The 26772-nt window shown below is 36.3% G+C and overlaps 2 protein-coding genes across 2 annotated transcripts; one reads left to right on the top strand and one right to left on the bottom strand.

Annotated features, from left to right (window-relative positions):
- Nucleotides 1-357: 357 nt before the first annotated feature.
- On the top strand, nt 358-7259 carry si:dkey-29b11.3 (actin-binding Rho-activating protein-like). Its single transcript, XM_039747814.1, has 2 exons — nt 358-528; nt 2634-7259. The coding sequence occupies exon 2, from the start codon at nt 2740-2742 to the stop codon at nt 3208-3210; it is 471 nt and encodes a 156-aa protein (XP_039603748.1). The 5' UTR covers nt 358-528; nt 2634-2739; the 3' UTR covers nt 3211-7259.
- Nucleotides 7260-11881: 4622 nt separating this feature from the next.
- hint3 (histidine triad nucleotide binding protein 3) lies at nt 11882-25820 on the bottom strand. The gene is made up of 5 exons (XM_039747813.1): nt 25604-25820; nt 24287-24404; nt 21079-21148; nt 19972-20098; nt 11882-13241 (listed from the first exon to the last, which is right to left on the bottom strand). Exons 1-5 carry the CDS (start codon nt 25727-25729, stop codon nt 13191-13193), a joined length of 492 nt encoding a protein of 163 aa, XP_039603747.1. The 5' UTR covers nt 25730-25820; the 3' UTR covers nt 11882-13190.
- Nucleotides 25821-26772: the final 952 nt, after the last annotated feature.

Here is a 26772-nt window from a genome sequence, read left to right as displayed (position 1 = left end):
TATAAGATTACAGTATCAGACATTGACAAGTACTTCAAAAGGAAGAAAAAAAGAAAAATGCGTGCATCATGGATGATCCTATAATAAAATGCAACATGTGAGTTGTGTGTGCCAGCATGAAATGATAGACATAACGGAAAGATGCACTGTTTCTTCAGTCCGAGGTAACTGGTTGTCATGATCCCGACAAATCACCTTCACTGCTGAACTTACACGCCCTCCCTTTCAATTGTTTTTAACCTGCACCTAGTTTAGATAAACGAGCGCCACATATGTGGGATTAGTTTTACGGGAGCGCACGACGTGTTCGGCAGAAACCGCTTAGTACGAGTTTAATTATAAACAAGCCACCTCTGGGGAGATAAAACAGTTGACACGAAATTACTTGCTGTAAGCTTCTTACTCTAAGCAGCTCTGCCCATGAGTCTCAGTTGTAGGCGGACTCTCTTCGCTGCAGGCCACTCGAACGGATCGGCCGACGCAACCTGCACTTATTTGGAATCGGCGCTCGTGTGGCTGTGGCATCGGGTAAGGGTGTATGACATTGGGTTTCCTTGTCTAATATGATCGCGGTGTTTTCATCGTTGTATCTAATGTTAAGGTCATACTGTAATCTTAAAATTACATTATCGTCTTCGAAACCCAGTATGATTAAAAGCCTAACCAAAGCGTGCGTTATGTATTTCTTTGTGGACATTGGTCAGCGCTCCAAGATTTTGGTAAGGAAGAGGGCGTGTCTGTGGGCATGGCGATTGCAAATAGGGTGTTGTGATCTTGGATGAGAACTTGGCCATAGAGTTCCAGGTCAGGAGTTTTCATTCCTGAATGCGAGGTTTTCAAACTACTGCTGAGACAAAAAAGTACAAACTGCTTTAATTGGGCTAGTTTTGTTAATACTGATTGTTTTTCTTTACCAGACAAAAACATTTAATTAGCATATTCCCGCATGTTATTGGATATCCCACGCCCCTTTCATGTTAAATATGAGAACTCACATAAATTAACTCCTATTTCTCCGACCCCTTATTTCTGTATGGCTGTGATAATGTCGAGAACAAGAGACTGAGAGTGAGTTTGACGGTGAACTAATCAAACTTTCCTGACTGGCAGCGCTTTGTAAACTGTGTCGGAGTGATTTTAAGGGTTTAGTCTTGCTTGGGGCTCTAATGAATGGAAGTTTAGACTTATGTTTTTTGCTAGTTGCAGGCAGTTGAGGGGTTTCCTGCCACTTATAATCTTGATATGCAACTGGGTCAGTGTTATGGAACGTCTACAGTACACAGTCTGATACGGTCTATGTGTCAATCAGTATCTATCAAGAAGTAATCGTATTTATGCAGATTTTTTTATTAAAGAATATGTTTATTTAAATGTATTTGTTTGATTAGTTGATGACTGCGACTTGGCCAGATATTCATGTGTGTGCCTGCTAGTTCCTGTCTTATGCCTATGTAACCAGGATAGGCTCCAGTTTCCTACAACACCATAACTGTATGTGCCATCTTCAAAAAAGTTATTATTTTTAACTATTTATTATTATTAAAGCAAACTGGGTTATTTCAACGTAACCCACGTATGGAGTTAAGGAGATCGATTCTAAGAAAAAAAACACAACACAAGCCTGGAAAAGTATGTGGAACTGGGCTATCAATCCTTTTTTTATATTTCAAACTTCTCTTTTCCCAGTATCAGAGCCAATACCATCTGCCTCAAAGCAGAAACCAAATATGGACCGGAAGTTGTTGGAAGGCACAATAGCTTGAATTGTGAGCGAACACAAGAGTCCCATCTGCGGAGATACAATCCAATTCAAATTTGAACTTTGGCCCAAATATTTTGAGAAAGAAACAGCCCCCACTACACTACTATTCCCAAAGAGTTATAGATTATAGATTAAAAATGGACCTAATGAGTTGCTGAATGTTCCTGGTTCTCTCCATGTCCGTGTGGGTTTCCTCCCACTGTCTAAAGACATGCGGGTTAGGTGAGTTGGCTGCATTAAACTGGCCCTAGTGTGTGTGTGTTTGCCTTGTGATGGACTGGTGCCCTGTCCAGGATTTTTTCCTTCCTTTCATCCAATCCAGTGCTATCTGGGACAGGCTCCAGCACCTCTGTTACTATGGTCTAGATTAAATGGGTTAGAACATAACATGACAATTCTGCATTCTTTTATATTATCCACCTGGAGGGCCTTTTATGTAAAATTAGCACAGTCTATGTTTCATCCCATGCAATTAATTGTATTTAATGCACATAAATTATTGACACTAGTGTGGCATGGTATTAGTGTATGTAAGTGCACCAGGAAATAGACTAGCATACTGTCTAAGTTTGGTTTTCATGTTGCAATAATTGCCATTTACCTTTTTTCTGGAAATAATGAAACCAGAATTTGTCACCATATCTGAACCTCAGATCAGCTCTTGTTCAGGGTCCTTCCATATGGAGTTTGCATACTTTTACATATTAGTATGGGTTTCCTCTACAGTTGAAATACTGTACATGCTATTAGCTTGAGTGATATCTCCAGATCTGCTAGGAATAAGGTGACCTTGATATACTACACTGTATGTACTGTATACACTCCAGTTTGTCAAGGTATGTTCTAATATATCTCTATTTTACTTTTTTAGAAACCAGCGTTTGAACTTACAAGAAAACAAAATATGTCTTGATAACTTCCTGTTAAAGGAGATTTACTTCAATGACAGTGTTTGCTGTTTGGTCCTGATAAATACAATGGAGAAAGAGGATAATACAGAAGGGGAGGACAGTAGAATGTCTGCTGATTTCGGCACCGTTGAAGAGCTGAAACAGAGCTGGCAGAAGTGGGTTAATGATCGTGCCGCATATCAGGAACACAATCCTTTCAGCAACAATAGGGCGATGACAGTGCAATTCAAGAAAGAAGAAGAGGGTTATGGGAAACCCAGGGAAGGATCAGAAACAGAACGCAGAGGAATGGAAGCCCACACACATGTTGGAAAAGAAGTAGAGGAACTGTGCCAGATCATTGCCAGCATTGGAGAAACTGGAGAGGATGGAAAAATCAAGGTGACCTTTGGCAAACTCTTTGAGAAATATGTGACCATTTCTAATAAGCTGGTTGGAGTTTTGATGAGGGCCAGGAAGCATGGACGGATAGCCTTTGAAGGGGAGATGCTTTGGCAGAGAAGAGACGATCATGTGGTTATAACTTTGCTACAGTGAGGAGAAATGGAATGTCCACAATGGCCAAAGTAAAATGAAGTGGTGATGTCAGGACAAGTAACAGAGAACAGCAAGAGATGGCCTAGAAAGTAGTCTTTACAAAATAAAAAATATCGCCGTGGTGTTTGTATCCAATGTGACATCATCTAAGTAAAGCAGCTCTAATTATCTTACATAATGAAGCTGAAGTAATTTGGCCAACACCTGGCTCCACTTTCAAAGTGTACTATAGGGACAGACTGTAAATGTACACTGCCATTCTCTCTTTAGTTGTTTTGTCATAAGGTATGTTTCATGTTTATTTGAGCTAAAGATAGCTTTAGAAGCAATCTTAAACAAATTCTGAAAAATGTTAATTTCACTTACCTGTAAGATTTACTTTGGGTGAATAGGAGGCCAGTGATTAATCTGATTATTCTGGTTACCTACATTCATGTTATACAAAGGCACACTTTTACAAATGCACTGTTAAATTCCCCACATTTGTTTGGTTTACTACACCTCAGGGTCCAGAGACTAAATAAGAAGTTTCAGTAACTGTCCTAAATGGGATATCCCTTTTCTATTGTAGTAGGTGCTGAAAGCAAGGAATCACTGGAGATTATTATGGGAGTGAATAGGGAAACCAGAGTATATTGTAACTTAATACTAAAACACAATGGGTGGTTATTAATGAACAGTACCATGACCAGTGAACAATGTCGCTGATCAGTCCACAAAAAAATATGAATAGCATTGCCTTGTTAAGTATCATAAAAGGAAGAAATAATTTGTCATTTATCACATTTGGAAAGATAAAGATTGTAGGCAGTAGTGTAGCACTTGTAAACCTATCCTAAACATAGGCAGAGACAGCATGGTTTACAGGGAATTCAGAAGCAACCAGTTGCATGTCAATTCCCCAGACTGACCTGTCATAAAATATTTTAAGAGACATACTTTTTTATTTGTTAGGAAAGACATTTAGAAGATACAAATGCCAGGGTTAAATTATAGCAAATAAGGGAGATACCACAATCAAGGGCTACTCACTCCCAAAAATGTCTAAACAAAGGTTGGCAGCACCGAGGCACTGTGTTTATTTAGCACACCCACCTCACAGCTCCAGTCACTGTCTGTATGAAGGTTTCTCTGTTTTTCCTCCCATTTCACAGAGATATGTGTGGTGGTTAATTAGCAACACTTAAGTGAGTCTGGTGTGGTATGGACCCAGCGCTGGTAACCGTAACTTTGAGATAGATTAAGAAATGAGTGGATGCTGTTGAAGTGCTATTCACATAAAAACACTTTTTTCTTCTAACAAAATGGGAGTGAAAGCACTGCAAACTACAACCTGAGACATGTCGATCTTAATTTGACATTGTTTTACAGTTACTAGGTGAATAGAAATTAACTGAATAGATGAAAACAACTTTGAGACCTGTTAGTTTTATTTCTTTATACCACTTTTCAATGAGTACAGCCTTAAAGTGCTTGCACATATTAACAATTACATTAGCAATAAATTCCAAACCATATATGCTTCCATATACAGTAAATTAAATTTAATACACAGTAAACAAAGCAAGTTCATTGATTACCATAGGACATATCAAGATTTCATGAGTTGTTTTTATTCTTATTGCTCCTCAAGGTATACTATTAGTTTAGTTTTATTAGAATAGCACTTGCACTTTCAGTGGATCACGTAAAGAGATTGTTACATTATATATGCTTATGTACATTTAGGCTAATGGCTTTTGACTTGCCTACATCCTGAATATTTTTGGAATATCAAATCCTTTACTTATTCCACATTGCATATGGAAAAAATATTATTTTCATGAAAAAATCTATTTTGAGATTTCAAAAATAAGACACATTTTTCTATCCTTGGAAAATGTTTTGGGTATTTTTTGGAAAGCTATCTGTAGATCCATGGCAAACATTTTGTGGATACTATAAGTCAAGAACAAATAGCTCAATTATGATTACATTTTATGGATCACTTGTACTTGTTAGTCTTAAGAGTAGATTAGATTTTGAGTGAATTATCTTCAAGCTTTTACAGGTAAAATTTTTTAAACCAATACAAAAAAATTACTAAATTTGGACATGTAATTTAAGACTTTGAAAAGAGTTTAATTCAAAGCTCAAGTTTTTAAAGTTCAATATTTTCAAGTGCAGTAGCAGAATTGCATCTTGAATTAATTTTGTTTATCTTACACCATGTACTGTACTTACAACCATGACTAAAATATTGGCACCCCTGCACTTCTTTCACAAAACTGTTGCAATTACAAATGCTGTAGTATTCACGTGTTTGCTGGTTTGCTTCTTTTGTTTGCATTGGAACAACACACAAAAAAGCAGAGAAAAGTCTAATCTGGTATAATTCCACAAAGAACTCCAGAAATGGACTGGACAAATTTATTGATACCTTTACAAAATGTAAAGAAATAATTGGATTTCAATCATGTGATGCTCCTTTAATTTGTGTTTAATCTCACTTATGGCAGATAACAGGTACTGGAAATGTAGGAATCACACTTGCATCCAGTCTGGAGAAAAATTGACTCAGTCTTTCTGTTTTGTGTGTACCACACTAAGCATGGAACAAAGAAAGAAGATCAAAGAATTTTCTGAGAATTTGAAAGCCATGTCTATGGAAAAGCTTGGACAATCTCAAGGCTACTAGTCCAAGGTATAACACAATCAACTTGCACTATCCATCACCATTTGAATGAAATGGGACACTATAATAGGAGACCTCAAGAAGACCCCACTGCTGACACAGGAACATAAAAAAGTGTTTGCGAAGACTTACCTGAAGATGCCAACATACTTCTGGGAGAACACCTTATTGACAAATGAGACCAAAATCGAACTTTTTGGTAAAGCATGTCAATGTACTGTTTACAAAAAAAAAAGATGCCTTTAAAGAAAAGAATATGATCCCTATGGCCAACCACGGTGGAGGTTCACAGATATTTTGGAGGCTGTTAAAGAATATTGGAATTCAATGTAGGGTCCTGTGTCAGAAAGCCATGTCTCTGTCATATTCTTCCAGCAGGAGCATGATCCAAGGCATATTTCAGAAAGCACCCAAAATTGATCTAAGACAAAGTGCTGGAGAGTTTTGAAGTGACCAGCAATTAATTCAGATCTAAATCCCATAAGAACACCAGTGGAAAGAAAGATCTCAGAACAACAGTTGGGAGAAGGTTCTCCAGTAGAGAGCTGAAAGAAACTCACTCATGGTTACAGAAAGATTGATTTTAGTTGTTTCCAAAGGATATGCTACAAAATATTACATTGAGAGTGATGATTCTGTCCATTCCAGTTTGTGGAATGATATCAGTTCTGAACTTTTTCCCCCTGCTTTTTTCTGTTGTCCCAATGCAAACAAAAGAAATTTAAACTGTGAATATCAAAACATTTGTAATTGCGACAGCTTTCTGGGAGAAGTAATGCAATTTCTGAAAGACGTTCAAGGGTGCCAATATTTTTGTTCACGTTTGTTTTAAATATGGAGAAAGTCATGTGTTGGTCACATCAGATTTATTTTTAAATAATATGCAAGACTAAGAAATCTTCAAAAATGTTCTGATAATAGGCACCTAAATGGTGAGTCTGCTGCCTTACAAATTACTGAGTTTGAGGTTAATCTCCAAGTTTTGGCACTGTCTGTATGGAGTTTGCATGTTTTCTCATGTCTCTACAGTCTTTTGTCTGGTTTTCACTTCACATGACATAGATGTGCAGAGTCAGTTAGAGTTAGTTAAGTAGTAAGTCAAACTGGTCCCCTGTGAGTGTGCCCTCTGATGCTTTGCATTTCATCCAGGGCTAGTTTCTGTTTTGCGCTTAATGTTTTGAGATAGGCCCAACCCCCTCTTGTGATGCTGAACTGGATTGAGTGGGCTTTGATAGTGGATGTTATGGTTTTTTTCTTTTCTAAAAATATGTCCCCGTCCACGTGTCTTCCAAAGCTGACTAAACCCTTAGAGAGTTGCAGGGAAATGGACACCTGCCCCAGTAGCACTTGAGGCAAGACAAGGTAAAAAAAAAAACTTTTTAAAGGGAATGCCAGATAATTGCAAGTCACCCTCATTCACACTCTATAGACAATTCAGAGTTTCCAATCAGCATACTATGATTTAACCAAGGTCCCTTGAACAGTTGCAGCAGTGCTAAACTCTGGGTCACCACCATTCCTATAATGTCCAGTGATTTTCATTGATACTAAAGGTGAATCTGTAACACCTATGGACTCTGCTCCCAACCTGTAATATTTAGTGACTTTTGCAGTTGCAGAGTTATGGCAAGTGGCTCCAATATTTTAATACAAATATGCTGGAGGAAAATGATTTATTTATATAGCACTTTCATCTAAAGTTACTTTCAAATCACTTGCTCACAATACAATTGTCTAAATATTTTTTTCACAGGTAAAACACTGGAATATTAGAGGATTTCCTCAGAGTTCATAGATGGTCAGGTACACTGAACAATATTCCTTCCACTTTGTGGTCACTAGGCCTCACCACCTAAATATTTATTTGAAAGGTTAAAGGATTTTTCTGTATCTAGACAAATGTGAAAAGACATAATCACCTACGATTCTTCTGAAGTGACTTAGATTTTTAGCGTGTTAAGACACCTCCTCCATCTGAATTAAGTCTATCTACTTTCTGCTGTCCATCTTCTTTAAGTCTGCTCTTTATATATATATATATATATATATATATATATATATATATATATATATATATATATATATATATATATATATATATATATATATATATATATATATATCAGCACAACTTATTAATCCAATTAAAAGTGAGCTGCCCATGGTCACTTAGCACCTCAATAGTGATGTCTGAAAACATAAAACCCAAGGCAAACAATTACTGTGGACTGTCTAGGAAGGCAGTGCACACTTGTGTTCTAAATATTACCACACCTAAACTGCCTTTAAGTTTTAGACTGCTGGATAATTGATTGCACAGCTCTGAGTGCCAAATTTATATATGGATATACATAATGTTTGGGACAAACACCCATTTTTTCTTGATTTATCCCTCTGCTCCGCTGTTTAAAATTCCAAATCAAACATTTCAGATGTGATTGAAGTGCATGTTGCAGACTTTAATATTAAGGGTATTTGCATAGATTTCAGACACACCATGTAGAATGACTACACTTTTCTACATGGTGTCCCCATTTTAGGGTACCATAATGTTTGGGTCAGAGCAATTACAGATATATCAAAGCAGTCATACTTCGGACTTTGTTGTACATCCCTTACATGCAATAATTACTTGAAGTCTGCAATTCATAGACATCACCAAGTGCCGAGTATCTTCCCTGGTGATGCTCTGCCAAGCCTCTAATGCAGCCATCTTCAGCTCCTGCTTATTTTGGGGGCTTGTCCCCTAAAGGTTTCTCTTCAGCTTATGGTAGGCATTCTCAATTGGATTTAAATCAGGTGACTGGCTTGGCTATTCAAGAATATTCCATTTTTTAGCTTTAAAAAAACTCCTGCATCTCCTTAGCAGTATGGGTGGGATCATTATCTTCTTGTAGGATGAAGTGTCATCTAATAACTTTGGAGGCATTTACTGGAACTTGAGCAGATGTTTCCATACACCTCAGAATTCATATTGTCACTTCCTGCAGCAGTTGGATCATCAATGAAGATAAGCATGCCAGTACCTGTGGCACCATACATGCTCAAGCCATAGCACCTCCAATACCACGTTGAACAGATGAGGTGGTATTCTTTGGATCTTGGCACCACTCTGATATAGGGTCATCTTTATCTTGTCTGACCACAAGACTTTTTTCCATAATTCTGCAGGCCCTTTTCAATGCTTTTTTGCAAACTGTTATCTAGTCATCTTGTTCATGAAGTCTTCTGCGGATAGTCGTCTGACACATAGTCATCTGCCTCCCGGAGTCCTGAAGACTATTTCTGATTTGTCAGGCAGGCATTTGTGGCTTTTTTTTTTTTTTACTTTAGTGAGGATTCTGCTGTCAATGGTAGTTGAGGTCTTCCTTGACTTACCAGCCCATTTGCTTTTACCGAGTCCACCAGTGTGTTCTTTGATCTAAATGATATTCCAGACAGTTGATTTAGGTAATCCTAACGTTTTACCAATGTCAGTCATGATCGTGTTCCTGGTTTTCTGCCTCATAATTGCATCTTTGACTTTCATTGGTACAGCTCTTGTCGTCATGTTGAACAATGGCAACTACAGATTCCAAAGGTAGTGTGTAGACAGAAGCAAGCCTAGGTAACTTGTGCCTGCTGTTATGAAGCAATGAAACACACCAGAGACATCACAAACACCTGTGACGCCAATTGTCCCAAATATTATCCTGAAATGGAGGGCCCATTTATAAAAAACATAATTTCTACACGGTGTGACTGAAATATATGCAAATACCCTTACATTAAAGTCTGCAATGTGCACTTTACTTACGTCTGAATTGTTTGATTTGTAATAAACTATGAAGCAGAGGGGTAAATCAAGGAAAAAAATGCCTTTGTCTCAAACATTATGGAGGGCACTTTATGTGGGTGTATATATGTTGTGACCGGGAAGCAGTGTGAAAATGGGGGAGTATCAGTACCCAGGTATCCCCATTTACATCAGAACTTAAAAATAAATAAAAACAAAAATAGTCCCCACAGTAAGACAACTCTGGCTAAACTGAAATGCTACCAATTTAAATTCAAAACAATCAAGTAATCGCTTGTATGAGCTCCTCCTCCTCTCTCTCTCTACTGTAGTCCTTTTAAGAACAATGCCACCTTCCTGGGGTTTCCCTTTTTATGGCCCCATGACTGGAAAGGGTGGGACTTCCATCAGACTCTACTGCTGGGCTTGGTTGGCCTCACTGGGCATGTTTTCTCTGCCATGAAAAAAGGAGAGAAGATCATTAGCAACAGCACCTCTCTCACCCAGAGTGGAACTGCTTACCTTAGCTGAGCTGGTCAAGAAGCGGGATGTTTTCTTACAGCTTTTAAAAACTAAACAGCCAGTGCTTTGCTTTTCACCAACTGCACAACACTAGACTTTAAACAATAAATAGTTCTGGTTAGAATATGAATGTATAAATGTAACAGTTTATCTCTAGCACAAAGAAAGAAACAAGTTGAATGTATTTACATTTCCACTGTTCACATTAGTATGTTATTCCTCCCACTTATACGCTGTTGGAATTACTTATCCTTTTCAGTAAGGATAATTTGAATTATTTAGGTGACAGTTGTTGCTTACTCAGTATGGATTCTCTATGAGGAAATACCAGTCTAGAAAGCCAATATTGTAAACCGAAAAATTTCCTTTACAAACAGTTTTATTACACAAGTGTGTGTATGAGGGTGCCCTGTGATAAACTGTTGAGAATGTTGTTAGGATCTTGAATGAAACTCTACAATATTACTCAGAGTGACTTACAATTACAAAACCAATGGTAAAATCTTTGACTCACTTTGCAATGATGGGTGTGTTACATAGGCTGCAAGTGCTCCAAATGTAAAATATATATGTATAATTATCATATAGATAATTACACTTTTGCTCTGAGGTAGAAAAGATTAGGGGGGCAAATTGAATTACTAATTATTTTCAAAACGCTTCTGAATAATACACATTGTAACAAAAATAAAATACATCTGTACTTCAAATGTACTTAGCCAATCCCTAGTTTACATAGATTAAATGTACAATAATTCATTTAAATATAGGAAATGATCATCAAAACAAAGTTCAGATGAAATTAAACCAGGTGCTGTCATAGATTATGGGGGTCTAGAAAAACCACAATTGTGATGTAGTGGTTACATAAAATTGCAGATATGATGTGAAAGTGTAATTATTCTGAAGTTTCCTTAAAAAAGGAATTCATGAAATATCTTAATAAATTTATTAAAAAAATCATAACTTCTTGGATTAGGAGTTAGATAGATAATGTTCTGAAATTAACATTTTTGTAATTTTATTAACCATGGTGAATCTGTCAGTTTGTTTAAATTTACCTGTTGGGACTGAAATATATTAGAAAAGGTATTTGTTGTACTCTTATTGAATGTATTTGTCTATTATTGAATGTATTTATGTTAAACACTTTCAGAACTCTGTTGCAATAATTTAATAACTGTATGTGCAATTGTATTCAGCATTAATTTTGCTAGTTCTAGTCTAGCACATTCCTTCTGATTTTTGACAATCAAAATAAAAGCTGGAAATCCTGTAAAGAATGTTTTTGCACTTTGTGGGAACTTTTAAGAAAATTGCAAAATTAAGTGGTTTAAACTACTTAACACAATACAGCATTCACTATTCAACTGAACGTTATAACACAACTGTTATAGCAAAGCAAAACCTATCCATCCATCCATCCATTATCCAACCCGCTATATCCTAACTGCAGGGTCATGGGGGTCTGCTGGAGTCAAACCCAGCCAACACAGGGCACAAGGCAGGAGACAAACCCTGGGCAGGGTGCTAGCCCACCACAGGGTGTGCACACCCCCACACACTAGGGAAAATTTAGGATCACCAATGCACCTAACCTGCATGTCTTTGGACTGTGGGAGGAAATGCAAAACCTATCTTTAAACAAAAATTAAGTAAGACACTGCAGACTAAGATGTGACCAACAAACACTAAAATCTTTATTGGTCACACAAATAGTAAACAGGAAGGCTGCATGGTCAGTACACCCACAAATGTGAGTAGCAAAAATGGGTCAATTTCACAGAATAGCGTTGTTTGCTTGAGCTTTATATAGAGAATCTGTCCACCAAGCATGAAAACTTAAACATTTCAAGAAGTTCAAACTACTGGTTAGAGGTCTGCCATGGACTAGATAAATAGATTGTAAATCATAAACCAAGTAAAACACATGTTGCTTCTATAATTGAGACTATATAGCATTGCAATTTAGCCATATTACCAAAAAAAAGTGTAAAACAAAACACACACATACTCTGTTACATCATTTAATATAAGACATCTGCATTTTTCTCCCAATGTAAAACATCAGAATTATGCATGACATAGTGCTCTAACACTATTTTCATTGGCATTACTGCTTGCCAACATACTATATAAACATAATTTTTTATTATCACAAGCTCATTATAATGGTTTCATGCACAGAATATACAGCATACTGTTTTATACACCCATTTTGATAGAGAGAGTCTGAATACAGTTAGTTAAAATTACACATTTAGAGAGATTGTTATTACATTATTTACAAATATAAATAATTCAAATTACAATAGTATACTGTATTTAAAAGTTCTTAATTTGCATAATTAGCCAAACATTAGCTCCTCAAAATATTTAATAAATTAATATACAGAACTGATAAAATTACTCATTTATACAAAATATCAAAATTACTAAGGACCAAAACTATAATCTCAAAATTTAGTCAATACTTGAATCAACTGCATCCTTACAGATGTTCACAGAACACTTCCTTGACAGTCATAATAAGCACTGGATTCACAGGTCAAACCAAGCAATTATTCACTGACAAATCCAGTCTATAAACAAAATCAATGTCCAATGAAAATGACTGCTTATGTCTAAAGTCATTGAGTATTTGAAACACCACATTGTTTGCCCAAAACTTTCTGATGAACATCTTAATATATTTATGTGACAATAAGTGAGAGCTACTTATAAATTTCAATTATTTCTCCAACTTGTTTATATAATTGCAGTGAGAGCTGCCATAAAGTGAGCATGTCTACTGTATCAGAACATGCCAGTAAGACAGAGATTACAATGCTGAATGGCCATATTTTGAAACTCTTAATCTGGAGATTATTCTTTATTATTTGCAAATGTAAAAATGGAAATGAAAATGGACTCTTGTGTACAGTAATGGTCAAGTTCAAGATGACCACAAACTCTCTAAAAGCACTGCTGTTGAAATCCAAACAGGCTCCGATATCTTTCAATTTCATTTTATCTGATTTCATCAGGAAGAGCATTTAGCTTTTCTATGAGCTGATCAGCCTATAAAAAGAAATAAAAGTGAACACAATGAACAGATCAACCATGAGAAGAAATGAAAACAATACACTGACTTAAAGACTTATTTTTTACTTAAGAGTTAAATTAACCAAAGGGAAAATTATTCTGAAAAACACTTTCTCGTACTACAGTAATTATAGCAGGTCTGAAGCTGAAGCCTTAAAATACAGTACTCATAAAGTCACTTTATCCTGTCACTCCCCAAACTTGTTAAGGATCCCAGGGACTAATACCATTTAACTAACAGTGTGAGGTACACAGTGGTGAGCAACCTAACAGCAAGATGAGAGGGGCTCAGCAATGCCCTAACAAGTTGAGAGAAACCTGAACTACAGTTTGTCAGTTTGGAAAGATAGCCACAGGTACAGGGTTAATACAGCAGGTAGGTGTGCTAGGTGGAACTGAAGAGAGGCAGGGACAAATCTATACAAGAAGGATGTGGCAGATAAAACAATATTCCTCTCCCATACTCTAGAGCAAGGGAGCCCACACTTTTTTTGGCTTGCGAGCTACTTTTAAAATGACCAGGTTGAAATGAGATCGATATCTCTCTCTCTCTATATATATATATATATACAGTATATATATATATATATATATATATACTGAGTATACTTTATACATAAAATGTATGTTGACGTACTTTGCATAACTGAATAACCTTTATGGCACAAGCACAATAACAATTCAATACATTTATGGTCACTACAGTATTTGGATTTAATAACCGTTTTGTGGGAAAAGGCTGACTCGCATAAATAAGTAGAGCCAAAAATTGCAGTCAAGGAGCTTTTGAATTCAGCCGAGTGAAAAATGACGGTTGTCCGATTAACTGCGATTTTAGTCACCTCTCCTTTCTCTTTCTCAGATTGCTTTTTGGAATGACGTCAGTTTCGTAGATTTTATGAACAGTTCGAAAGTGCCTTTCCACATTTTCCTTGTTTGGAATAGCAATGATAGACTGACAGATCAGACAAACGCACTTTGTGACATTGTGAGAAAAAAATCCTCTTCCAATTCCACATCCAGCCCATACCCTCCCCAAACAATTTTTTTTTAAATTCCTTCTTTAGTCGATATAAATTGGAAGGGTAACTAGATCACAGCCAGAGTTTTGCAGTAGCTCGTGTGTTTGATCATGCGTGCGGGATGACCAGTGTGTTAGAAGAGAAGAGATCTCAGACTGGCCGCCCTGTATGTAATGCCATAGGGAGGATATTTGATAGACTAATGTTTAAAAATTTTTTTTTTGAATGCAACGCGATCTACCTGTCGATCGCGATCGCCGCATTGGGCCTCCCTGCTCTAGGGCATTTTTTGAGATGCCAGACTTCCAGCTACAGTATCTTTGAACTACTAGAGAGTGTATGAGTCAAGATAAGGATGGATGGGGCCATGCTCCCTCTCTAAAAGTGCAAACAGCAATGGAGCTGCCTTCACACCAGAAGTGATTCTAGATGGTACGAAACTCCCTTCATAATGACGGTAGTGGAGTGTAGAATTAAGGTCTAGTCCCAGAAGCTGTGTGGAATCAGCAGTAAAAACTTCACAGCATCCAAAGTACATGTAGCAGTCATGCCATTTCAGAGAGTATAACTGCTGGGAAGTGTGACAGCCTGTGATCTTTTAGCAAGTACAGTATGTCTCTGCTGGTCAAGGGATGAATGAGTGTGTTTACATGTACACACATAACTAAGTTAAGATGAATAACATGGTTAGGGAAGAAACCTGTTTAAAAAAAAAAAATACACATTTATATGGGCAAATAATCTTCTGGAGTTCTCATTTGTCCAAATCCTCTGATGCCATTAAGCTGCACAAAAAAGAGTTAACATCATCTTCAGTCAATGTGAATCCAAAAAATAAGCATGACTCCTGTGATAATTCTGTAGTGTTTTATAAATATGTAGTCAAACTGATGCATTACTTATAGGTTTCTGTTACCCAATTGCATGCAGCTCACTCCTTTCTGCTTGGCTGCGGGTTTGAGCTCTGCAATGAACCCAGTATGTGTGGTTCTTGCCTTGCATCCAGTGCTGCTGGAATAATACCAATGCTGGTATTTTTAACATAAAATAACTATTGGTTACTTGTTACTGTAAAAAAGCAATCAGACTACTTAACATTTTACTTTTATTGCATTACTCTCCTGTTGTGCAAATTATGTTGCTGAGTTTAACACTGTATGTGTTGGTAAGCACACACAGATGCTTCAAAAAGGGTCCTTTACGAGGAGCCACAAGATAAAATGCAGCCTCTTAATCATCAGAATTCTTTATTATTAAAGTATTCATGAAACAATGACTATTAAAGTTCAAAATGTGAACTCCATATCTTACTGTCTCACCTCTTACATTATAATGTGAAACCAAGAAAATATGTGACTCAGACTCAAATGATGTATGAGCTGTCCTGTTCTATTGTGTGCTAACTGGCTACACTTGAATATGCTCAACTAACCTGACACAAGGCTCAGTGCAATTGAGAGGGGTAGAGGAGGTAATGATTCAGTTTCACTTTGGATGATCATATTCTGCTTAAGTCTGAATGAAACCTCTTTCAAATATGTATTGATATCCTGTTGGCCATTGCACACTCCTGCTGATAGCTGTGAATCAAAAAATGTACTCAGCAATTTTTTCATTTTCCCAGTTTTACAGATAAGCTAGGACTCCAAACTTTTTTGCAATTTGCATTTCTCTATAAAGACTGAATGTATGTCAAATAGGCAAACAAAAGGGGTAGAAAACATGAGAGATAAACAATGCATATTGTAGAACAAGAAAAGAACATGTGTAAAGCTGTACTGATTTTTATAAACAGAAAGATATTGTTTAGCCACTTCTTTTTCACAGAGGGCAGGTACTGTACTCTAAAATCCCACCATACCCCACCTAAACCCCCAAGTCAAATTGATTATTTTATCTTTCCTAAGGTAAAAATGTAAGTGCTGCCGATTGATTTGTCATAATATTAGAAGAACCTAAAGCAATATCTTAACTGTGATCCCAATACATCATCAGACTTGACTCAGATGTAAGGTAAATGTCACTCTAAGTGGATATAGGCCAGAGAAGCCTAAATGAGACTAACTTAGCCTAAAATGTCATGCAATGACAAGTTTGTCTTTACCACATAGTTAAAATTTCATGCCATGACAAGTTTGTCTTTACCACATAGTTAATGAAACAGAAAGCAAGGGAAAAAAGGCCATCAGGCACTTGTCTTTAGTGCTGATGCGAGTGTTTTGACTTAAACAAATTAAACAACTTTACTTATGTTGGAATAATTTACATGGTATGCTTTCACTTTCATTTTAACATTGATGTGACATTGACATGACACATGTGTGAGTTTTGGCAACACTGTGAAAAGTAAAATTGAGTCCACTGCACTAACAACTCAATTGGTTGTGTGTTGATTCTATACTGTGCCAAAATTGTGATCATTACAAGTGCTTGTTGAGGCAATATAAAGAATTTCACTCCTCCAGCCTTTCAAACAACAACTAGAGCAAATTAAGACACAAAACATTCCTAGGTTGAATGCCACTCTGTCATGGGGCACAAACACTCAAATAATATCGGCCATAATGTTCACCAGTAACATTATACAACAGATTACAAACAACATGTAAATCACTTTTTGTTTATTATTATTCATTAAGCGGTCTGCTCTGTGAGACACCCACCAGACTTTTTAAGACATGGCCCAGTTATGCCAAATGCATCACTGCAATTAGTACCTGGCAGGTTAGCTAATGAACTTCACTTGAGTACTTACTGCGCATTTAGGCTGAGTAAATTTCACTTGAAATTTAACTTAGAAATCCATCTTGTCAAAAAGGTGACAATAAAAACTGCCCCAATACTATTTAACTCTCTGATGTGCCCTTTAAACATCACAGTTCATTCTGTACAGCTTAGTGGATGATCCAGTGTGCCATTTGATTAGGATATTGAAGTTTGACCTGGCAGGTATGCAAATAAAAGTTGCTCAATAGTGGTTGTGCATAAGGGACAGTACTCTGGAATGTGAAACAAGACCTAAAGACAAATTTCATATTGACTCTTAAGAGTTTGAAAGGAAATGTTCACTGATGTTAAGTACAGTGTGTATGAAACATTTGTATGGTTTTGTGTTGTATATGCACATTGAATAACTATTGCAAAGTTACATTCTCAGAGGGCTGGATACTGTATATGTGTATGATGCATGTACAGATTTTGACACAGTAGCCTTGCTGGGAAACACAGTGGGATTGAGGGAAAAGTTCTGGTGTGTTCCTCTTTTAGTTTTATGCTACACCAGACCAAGCAGTGTCATTTTCACCCTTGGGCTACCTGTTTTATTTTATTAACTGTTGATAACTAATATTTTCCACGGAGTTTGTTTCCACCCACCAAACAGCATTTAGACCAACGACCTGGCTTCCTGGACTGCACTGTCTCATACAGCATCATCACCTGAGTTGCACCATTCTCTGTATATCTCTCATTTTCGTTGCTGGAACCAAGTTGTAATTTTAATTTCAGCTTTAAAGGAAGTGACTGATGACACAGTGAGTCTGTTTAGTTAAATCATTATTAACATAAATTGTCTACAGGTGTTAAAATTACAAAGAGCTCCTTTGTGCTAATTAATAGCCTACATTATAATTTTGTATATACTTTGAAACATTAACTTATTATTATTATAATTATTACTACTACATTTTCCAAATAAGAGCGTCATTGTGTTTTTTGTGATCTACCTAGGTGAACCTCTCACTCTCTGGCAGAATCACAGGTAAAAGTCCAAATAAAGAACAACATTAAAAATAATGTACGCATCTTCTGTAAAATGATGCATGTATATGATTCAACACATGCACAAACATTTCACTATAGCTGTGCTAAAACCATATAATTTTCTTCTTTGTAAGTGTAATTTGTATATGCTTTTTTTCAACTTACAACCTTTTACTTAACTAACATTTGATTAATTACTGTATTTTTGTTTTTCTTATTATGTGCCCAAGTGACAGAAATTTGCTGTTTTGCCTTTTACTAATAAATACTGAAACAGTTCGCCAACCATGGAAAGGTGTTCTTTTTTTAAATTGAAAACATTTGTTAGTGTTTAAAGTGAAAATATATGCAAACAATATATGCTGTGTTCCATGAAATATTTTATTTTCACTCAAGCTGTATTAGCTTATCTGTGTTTTTTGTGGGTAGGGCAGAAGTGCCCATAGAGCTAATGTGGCATTACTTTTTACTTTCTTGTATATGAAGTACAGGGAAAGTATTGGAATCCTCCAAAAATTCCATTTCGAGATTTTGATGAATCTCGACGTTTTAGACCTCCCTGAGTCCGAGAATACCATTTTTGGAATTATGTCTGTCTGTGTGTGTGTGTGTGTGTTTGTATATGTAAACACCATAACTTAAGTACTAGGTACAAAACTTAGATTTCTATCAACTTTTGGGCTATTTCCATTAACTGGATGTGGTACTTTACCTTTTATTCATACAGCTGCAGAGTTTGATTTATTCAACTTTTACTTTTATAATAATTGTTAAATATATTATTAATTTGATTTGTTGTTGATGGTTCCTTAATTTACATAATATGCTTGTGGTTTACTCCTCAAATATCCATCCCCATATCCGAGTATACGAGAAAGTCTAGGGGAGACCACTCTTGATCTTTACTTTATACAATTGATTTAAGAGGTGTCAAACTTATTATTTCATTTCTATTTTATTATGTATTTTCACTGGCAAGGACACATTCAAATGCCAGTGCATCAGAATTAGTCAGACTGGCAACAAAGGTGGTATGCTAGGAATCACTTTTCCTATGGTAGGGTACAGATGGACCAAAAAAAAAAAAAAAAAAGGCAGAAATGTCTCCAAGTTAGAGGAATCAGACTAACATATATTTTCTCTGCCACATCATTAAGTCTTGAACAGGTAATGTTAAATTCACATGCTCTTGGATAGAGGGTAAATTCTAGTTGTTGAGTTGGCAATGCAGCAGGAACACTCAACGGACTCAGTATTAAAATTCAGACAAAACAAAGCTACCTGAGTTGTGGCATTGCACTGACCTTTAAATTTAGTCAATTGTTTAAAGTAAAACAAACAACATGGTCTGCCCGAAACACCATTTTTTGGTTAAAATATAGTTGGAGTGAAGTGATCCATATTCAATATGTTTATTTTGCTCTTTATTTCTACAAAAATGCCTTTTATCTTAGTTACAAGGTACCTCACATTTTTTTCTGAATATTTCGATTGGAAACCCATGCGAACACACTCAAGAGGGAAGGTGAAACGTCATATCTTGGCTCTCCAATTAGTCAGAGAGCATGTGAACGTGGCATCAGTTAGGCAAAACGGAAGCAGGACAAAAATTACAGATAGCAAGAAAGGGAGAGAAGTACTATTTTGTGTTATCAAGAGGTGGGAAGTTAAAAAACTACCCTAACCTCAACAAAGTGGCAACCTACACCTGTTTAGTAAAATCCAGTGTGGCTGTAGGGTTTATTTTGTCTTTGTTTGCGTACATCTTTGGCCTTGCCCTCTGTTAAACCTTCTCTTGAGTTTTGTTGGAAATATAACTTTTCAATTTAGGTTCATGTTCATTACTCTAGATTGGAGTAACACCAAAGAGTGTCGAGTTTCTGTTTAAAAGTATGAAGAATGCAGTGTTTTTGTTTACTTACTGTGACAAACCAATAAGAGTTTATTCTATAAAACAATCTGGACATGAATCCCATCTGGCTCACAGGAGCTAAAACATGGAGATGCAAATGAGCTACAGAGCAGAATGGGGGCCAGTGGAAACCCAACCTGTAAAACAGTAAGCAGCATAACCAATTAAGAATGTATCATTTTACAAACTGTTCACTGTTGAGATATTTTCATGCATATTTTAGTTACCATGAAAAATAAAAAAAAATCTGTTTCAGTTTTCTATATTTAATGCCAGCGATAAAATTTGAAATGAAATAAAGCAAAAGGTCATGTACTAGTAAAAGCAAAATCACCTACCATCAAGATACAGCTTTATACCCACCCTGGACCCATTTCTGGAGTAATCCCCAGAATAATGTCAGTAATGCATCCCAAAAAGTCACATATCCTGCTCTGTAGATATCCCTCTGCAAGCCCCAATTCTCCCTGTACTCCTGGGCCCACACATATTTTTAAGGTTCAGGCATCCTTTGTCTTTCTTTCAAATGCTGTTCTTTAATATAAACCACAGGATTCTATGCTGTAAAAATGAGGTCTGGGGACATCCCATCTCCAGCCCATATCCCCGAATTTCTTTACCAGATTAGTCACCAATTAAGGTGCGCTTAAACCTGAAAGAAAAATAGCATTCTCTAAAGTATGTTCATCCACATTAAGGTCCCCATGAACACCTGTTCTTGAAGGCAGACAACCTTATAGAGGCTAGTAAATCTTCTTCCTCACCTCTTAAACACAGAAGGCATACAACCTCTTGTAGCTACAGTATTAATCCACATTATTTTACTTTCTAGAATACAGACTAATAATAGATACATACCCAGACTCTCTTATGTCTTAAACACTGCTCACAATACACACAATTCATACTACCGTACAGTTTTAAACTTTCATTCCATGTACTACATATTAAAAAACATTTAAATATTACTGTCTTTATTATATTATAAATCAAATGACAGAATACAAATATTTAAATTCTGAGGGTAAAAAAAAGAAATAATTAAAAAAACAAATTTTAAAGATAATGCACTAACTGAGGCGCAATGATTTAATGATACATATTCATGTGGTTTTACCTGATATCATTAGGATCAGTAACATTGTTCTGGTGCAGCATCTTTTTTCCAACTTCCACCATTTTTTTCACTGTTCACAAACATAAAGATGGCATGGTCATATGATTAGCAGAGTATCTGAGAAGTATATTTTCAGCTTGACAGGCATAGATAAACTGAGACTAAAACTGTAAACTTCTAATTCCATCTTTAGTGGTATGCATTATTAAAATTCCATTTGTTATACTTAAGGGAAAGATATGCTGTAGCATGACATTAGCGAAAACATAAAGACCACTTAACATACTCTGGATCAAACGCATTACGTCATCAGCAGCTTCAATTAGCTGGTTGCATTTACCTTAAAAAACACTGTAAAAATACACATAAATGTCAAATTTATATATTAAGTAGAACAATTTATTGTCACACATGTAATCTTAATGTATATATGAGGGTTTAGTTGGTTGGCCTTTTACCTTGTTTGAAAATCTAACAAAAAATATGTAAAGCAGACACTTATACCTGCATTGTCAGGAGATGAGAAAGTCAATTTATTTAATTTAAGCAACTATTTTAAATGTGTTTTTATTTGAAAAATCTATTTTTTCATTTGAACAAATGAAATGTATGAAACAGTAATCCTGTACTTTAAATTGAATATCTTAAGGAGGATGATTCGAGTGCTGAAACTGAGCTGTTTTTTTTTTGGGGGCAGGCTTAGTTTTATCTCATTAGAAAATGGCTTAAGGCTGTGATTGGGAATCAAATGAAAATTATCCAGCTAAAACAGAGTAAAATTCAATAAATATACAACCACATCCAAATCTTATTATATTTCTGAGATTGCTAGAAGTGCTCATACACTTTCTGCAAAAAAAAAAATACTTACTCATTCTGCATGAAAAATTCAAGATACATACATTTAGCTTTCATTACGTCTGACCACAACGTTTCTCTACTTTACCACAATGAAATTGTAAACCGAAGTCCATTTGTAGTTAAGAATGTTTCTGTATTGCAGTATTTTCAAAAATGTATAAAACACTGCCATGTTCTAAATACTTATTTTATTTTCAAATGCAAATATTCATTCAAAATTATTACATCTTGGGTTGTGCATCCCAGGGCACTCTGTTATGTTTTTAATAAAAAGGTGCTCTGAAAAACTAATATAATGCTTCTTTTTGAGTTTATATAATATTGCTAATGTTTCTGACTTAATTCTTTCTTGTACAGTATAACACCTCATTTTTAACAACCACAATTTCCACTATCATGGAGCTTTGTATTTTTGTTAAGAAAGCCAATAAAAATAAAAAAATCTGTTACCAGAAGCCATCTGGACTGTCTTTATTACTGGCATAGTTCAACACTATTCTGTTGGATATGCAACCTTTTATGAGTCACTGTTGCACCTTGCTTATTAAGAGTAAGAAAGTATAATATCGTCCACCTATATGTTTTTGCAAATAGAAGACTCCAGAATGCCAGCACACTTTCAGGTTTGACCAAGCGGTAATTTAAATTGACACTAAGTACCTCATTTAACTTGCTTGTAATAGTCTCACTATTATAAAAAAATCCTGGGAGAGAAAGACTAGGGAGACGAGACATGATCTTCATGTAAATATCATAGAACACACTTAAAAGACCCACAAAACGAAAGAGATTGGCCACGGAGTGTCCACGGGGATGTAGAACATGAGATTTTTGCAAGACACACCCTACTTACAACCAATATCAAATAAGACCACAGGCAGCAAAACACACAGTTGGCTTTGAGCACACACAGATCCAGGGCTCTCAGCGCATATAAAGTGTATGACAATATGTTATAGATGAAACGTCGACAACTAAGCGAAGAAGAAAGAGCAGCATGAAGAAAAGAGACTCAAAAGAGAGAAAAAAAATGCAAAAAAGAAAAAGAATAATCTACGTTCAAATTCAGAAAATAAGGAACAAGTGGATTGAAAAATAGCACGTCCAATCAGGCTCAGAATTAAAAGACAAAGAGTAAAAGACAAAGTAGAACTTTATAAAGACATTCAAAAAAACGTTGGCGGGGACCTTAAACATGAGAATCTGTGCCAAGAGATTGACCCAAGACCATCTCACAGTGACATAGAACATGAGATTCTTGCAAGGCACGCCCCACTTACAACCAATATCAAATAAAACCAAGGGAGGCATAACACTCAGTTGTGTAAAGGCTTTGAGAACACACACAGATCCAGGGTTCTCAGCGAGGTTAGAAATAAACGATAAAAAGAGTACAAAAATAGTAAAACGTCATAAAGAGGTTAAAAAACAAGGGGGCCAAACACATGCAGAGCAGGTCAGAGATAATGAAAACAGTGGAATTCAAAAGACTCAAAAAAAGGCGTGATACACATGGAGAGCAAGATACAGAATATGAAAGCAGAAAAAAAATGAAATGTGTCAAAAAAAGGAAAGTAAACATCATATTAGCGCAAACAAAGCGAAATTATTACTCGGAGAAATAACGAAAAGGTGAATAGAGATCGAATATATGGACATAGGTGATATGTCAAGTATGTAAATATTTTAAGGCTTTGAACTTTAAGTCAGAGAATTTCAAAAACGGGGCTTACCTCACATGCATTTATTGGTTACTTTGCAAAAAAAATGATTAACTGCTGATGATCTAGATCGTTTTGTCTGTGCTGAAATTTCAAACAGAGAAACCAATCCTGAATTATGGTACAAAGTCTCACGGACCTCATTTAAAAAAATTCAGCATGTTGGGACTCGAAAGATTTAAAATAATTTTTTTTAACAAAGTTCTGAAATAAAAGTGAAACTAATGAAATAGCAACAATTCAAGGAAAAACAAATCTTAAAATTGTGTAATCTGGAAAACCAAACATGGGGTTTGGCAAGCGAAGCTCCCTAGTACATTAATAATACAGTATATGTAGACCATTGCACCATATGTCATTTTGTAAAGACATCTGTCAAATGTATATATAGGAAAAAAAATAGAAATATATATATATTAAAATATAATGTATCCTATGCAATATTGAATGGATAAAATAAAATAGTTTACTCCATTTAGTTATTCTGACAATGACATAAGTGATTCTTGGCACAGAACTTTCACTAGCAGGACAGAATTGTAAAAAAATGCTCAGGTCTTTTCAAATAATGTATATTGCAAACAAACTTACTCTTTAGGGAACAGTTTAAAATTTAATATTCTTACCTAATGGTATGTGTTCACGTGTGAGTGTCTTACAGTTACCTACATGGTCAGCTGGGACAACCAAAAAGTGATAAGGGGCTCCTGGCTTGATGTCTTTAAAACACACCAATTCTTCATCCTACAAAATAAAAATGAATCATAATTAATAGCAATATTTTTACAGGATTTTCAGGTAAAGCAGTATTGATTATGCTTAAATATAAAATGTCATTTGAAATGCTTTAAAAAAAGCACTTATGCTGATAATGTTATGAACTTTAGCTACTGTACAAATGATCAATAAATCTATATGACTGATAAAATGAACAGATTAAATAATTATACTTTTACATAACTAGTTAAGCAGTTTTGCTACCCTCTTAATAAATTCAGGACTACAGGGCAGATGTGGAAGATCTCAGTGGCAATCTGTGCAAATTAGAAACCAACCCTGGATGAGGCACCTATCAATTCTAAGGTGTACATCAGGCCTTTGTTGCTGTTTGTTGATGTCAGTGTTCTAGAGAACCTCAATGCGTGCTGTTAATTTGGGAATACAAGTTTCATCCCACAATCAAAAACTAGATTGAATGGTTGATAACCATCTCAGATTTGCTTGAGATTGAATGGTTGATAACCATCTCAGATTTGCTTGATATAAAGCAAAATGCCATGCAAAGCAATAGAGTTCCATCTAGAGCCGCCCTTTCCTTTTTACCACTGCTGCTACTAGGAAAGGATCTGGTGACACACAATCCCAAACGACCAGGAACAAGGAGGTCCGGAAAATTAATGAACCAAACCTTCTAAAATGTGACAAACCTGGCAATAAATCCCTATCATACTAGCTGTGATAGAAATATTTAACTTAAAAATATTGCAGTGTAAAACGTTAAATAACCTCGGAATGAATTGATTAAACAGTCAAGGGAGTCACAAGCATAACATTTTTCTATGCGACAGTATTGTATCTAGAGCTTTAATAATAGTAATACATTTTATTTATATAGTGCCCGCCCAGGGTAACATTGGGGCTCTGACGTTTGCAAAAACCGCAACTTTAATTTTATACAATAAACTGAAGGCATCTTTCTGAGATGGTGGTAGAAACTGATAAAAACAACTATTTTCTAAAAAAAATAAATGAATAAATAAAATAAAAACATGGGCTTCACAAATTATCACTTGTCATCAGCGGCTGATCCATCAATACAACTTAATTCAACTATTAACTTCCAGTAAAAGCAATAAGAGTCTATGTGGTGCTTCGCAGATACAGTACTCCATTTTTAATGCCCTGCCCATATCTTAAATATAACTGCATGTTTCATTACTCACAAGATACAACAATTCGGTGTTGATCTCCTGGGCCACAATTTTACAAAATATGCATTTACTATCGTATGTTTCCCGTCGGGACACAACGCTCGTCGAAACACTATCCACACCTTCTGTTGCAGCCATACCGACCTAAAGCCAACGACAGGGAATCCTTCAGATGGCCGAGCTAATCGAGCAGACAGACCTTTTCGGTGTACAGGGAAGACAGTTGCTACCGGATGGAAAAGATCGGTTTCTTGTAGTACTGCTTAGCTGTGTGTATAATGTTTCTGTCTGATGGATGTTTCGGGGTGTCCTTATGTACATGTGAAATTGTCATTGTTTGATAGGTGGAATTTGGGCTTAAAATATTTTTAATTTCAGTATATAACGTATGTCACTACCCTGTGATTCACTGTTGATGTTTCAGCCGGAAAAGGGTGGAGTGCCCTCTCCGGGTTGAAAGCGAGATCCTGCCCCAAGTGGAGGAGTTCAAGTATCGCGGGGTCTTGTTCACGAGTGAGGGGAGAATGGAGCGTGAGATCGACAGGCGGATAGGTGCGGCGTCCCACTCTGCATCAATCTGTCGTGGGTAAAAAGGAGCTGAGCCGTAAGGTCGATCTACGTTCCTATCCTCACCTATGATCATGAGCTATGAGTAGTGATCGAAAGAACGAGATCGCGAATACAAGCGGCTGAAATGAGTTTCCTCCGCAGGGTGTTTTGGCTTTCCCTTAAAGATACGGTGAGAAGCTCAGTCATCCGGGAGGGGCTCAGAGTAGAGCCGCTGCTCCTCCGCATCAAGAGGAGTCAGATAAGGTGGCTCCGGTATCTGATCAGGATGCCTCCTGGACGCCTCCCTGTCGAGGTGTTCCGGGAGGAGGCCCCGGGGAAGACCCAGGACACGCTGGAGGGACTATGCCTCCCGGCTGGCCTGGGAACGCTTCGGGATTCCCCGGGGAGAGGGAAGTCTGGGCATCTCTGCTCAAGCTGCTGCCCCCGCAACCCGACCTCGGATAAGCGGAAGAGGATGGTTGTTTTAGGGTGTTTTGTGTTCCATGTTGCATTTATTTGGTTTTTATATTGTTTTATTTTCGAAAATAATAAACCAAACATATAATAATAACAAAACAGATACCACCATTTACATCGAAGTAAATACCATGAAAACAAAAGAAACATAAATA

This window comes from Polypterus senegalus, chromosome 3 (genome assembly GCF_016835505.1).
Source record: "Polypterus senegalus isolate Bchr_013 chromosome 3, ASM1683550v1, whole genome shotgun sequence".
In the NCBI taxonomy this organism is placed as follows: Eukaryota; Metazoa; Chordata; class Cladistia; order Polypteriformes; family Polypteridae; genus Polypterus; species Polypterus senegalus.
This window is presented reverse-complemented; position numbering and strand designations above follow the sequence as displayed.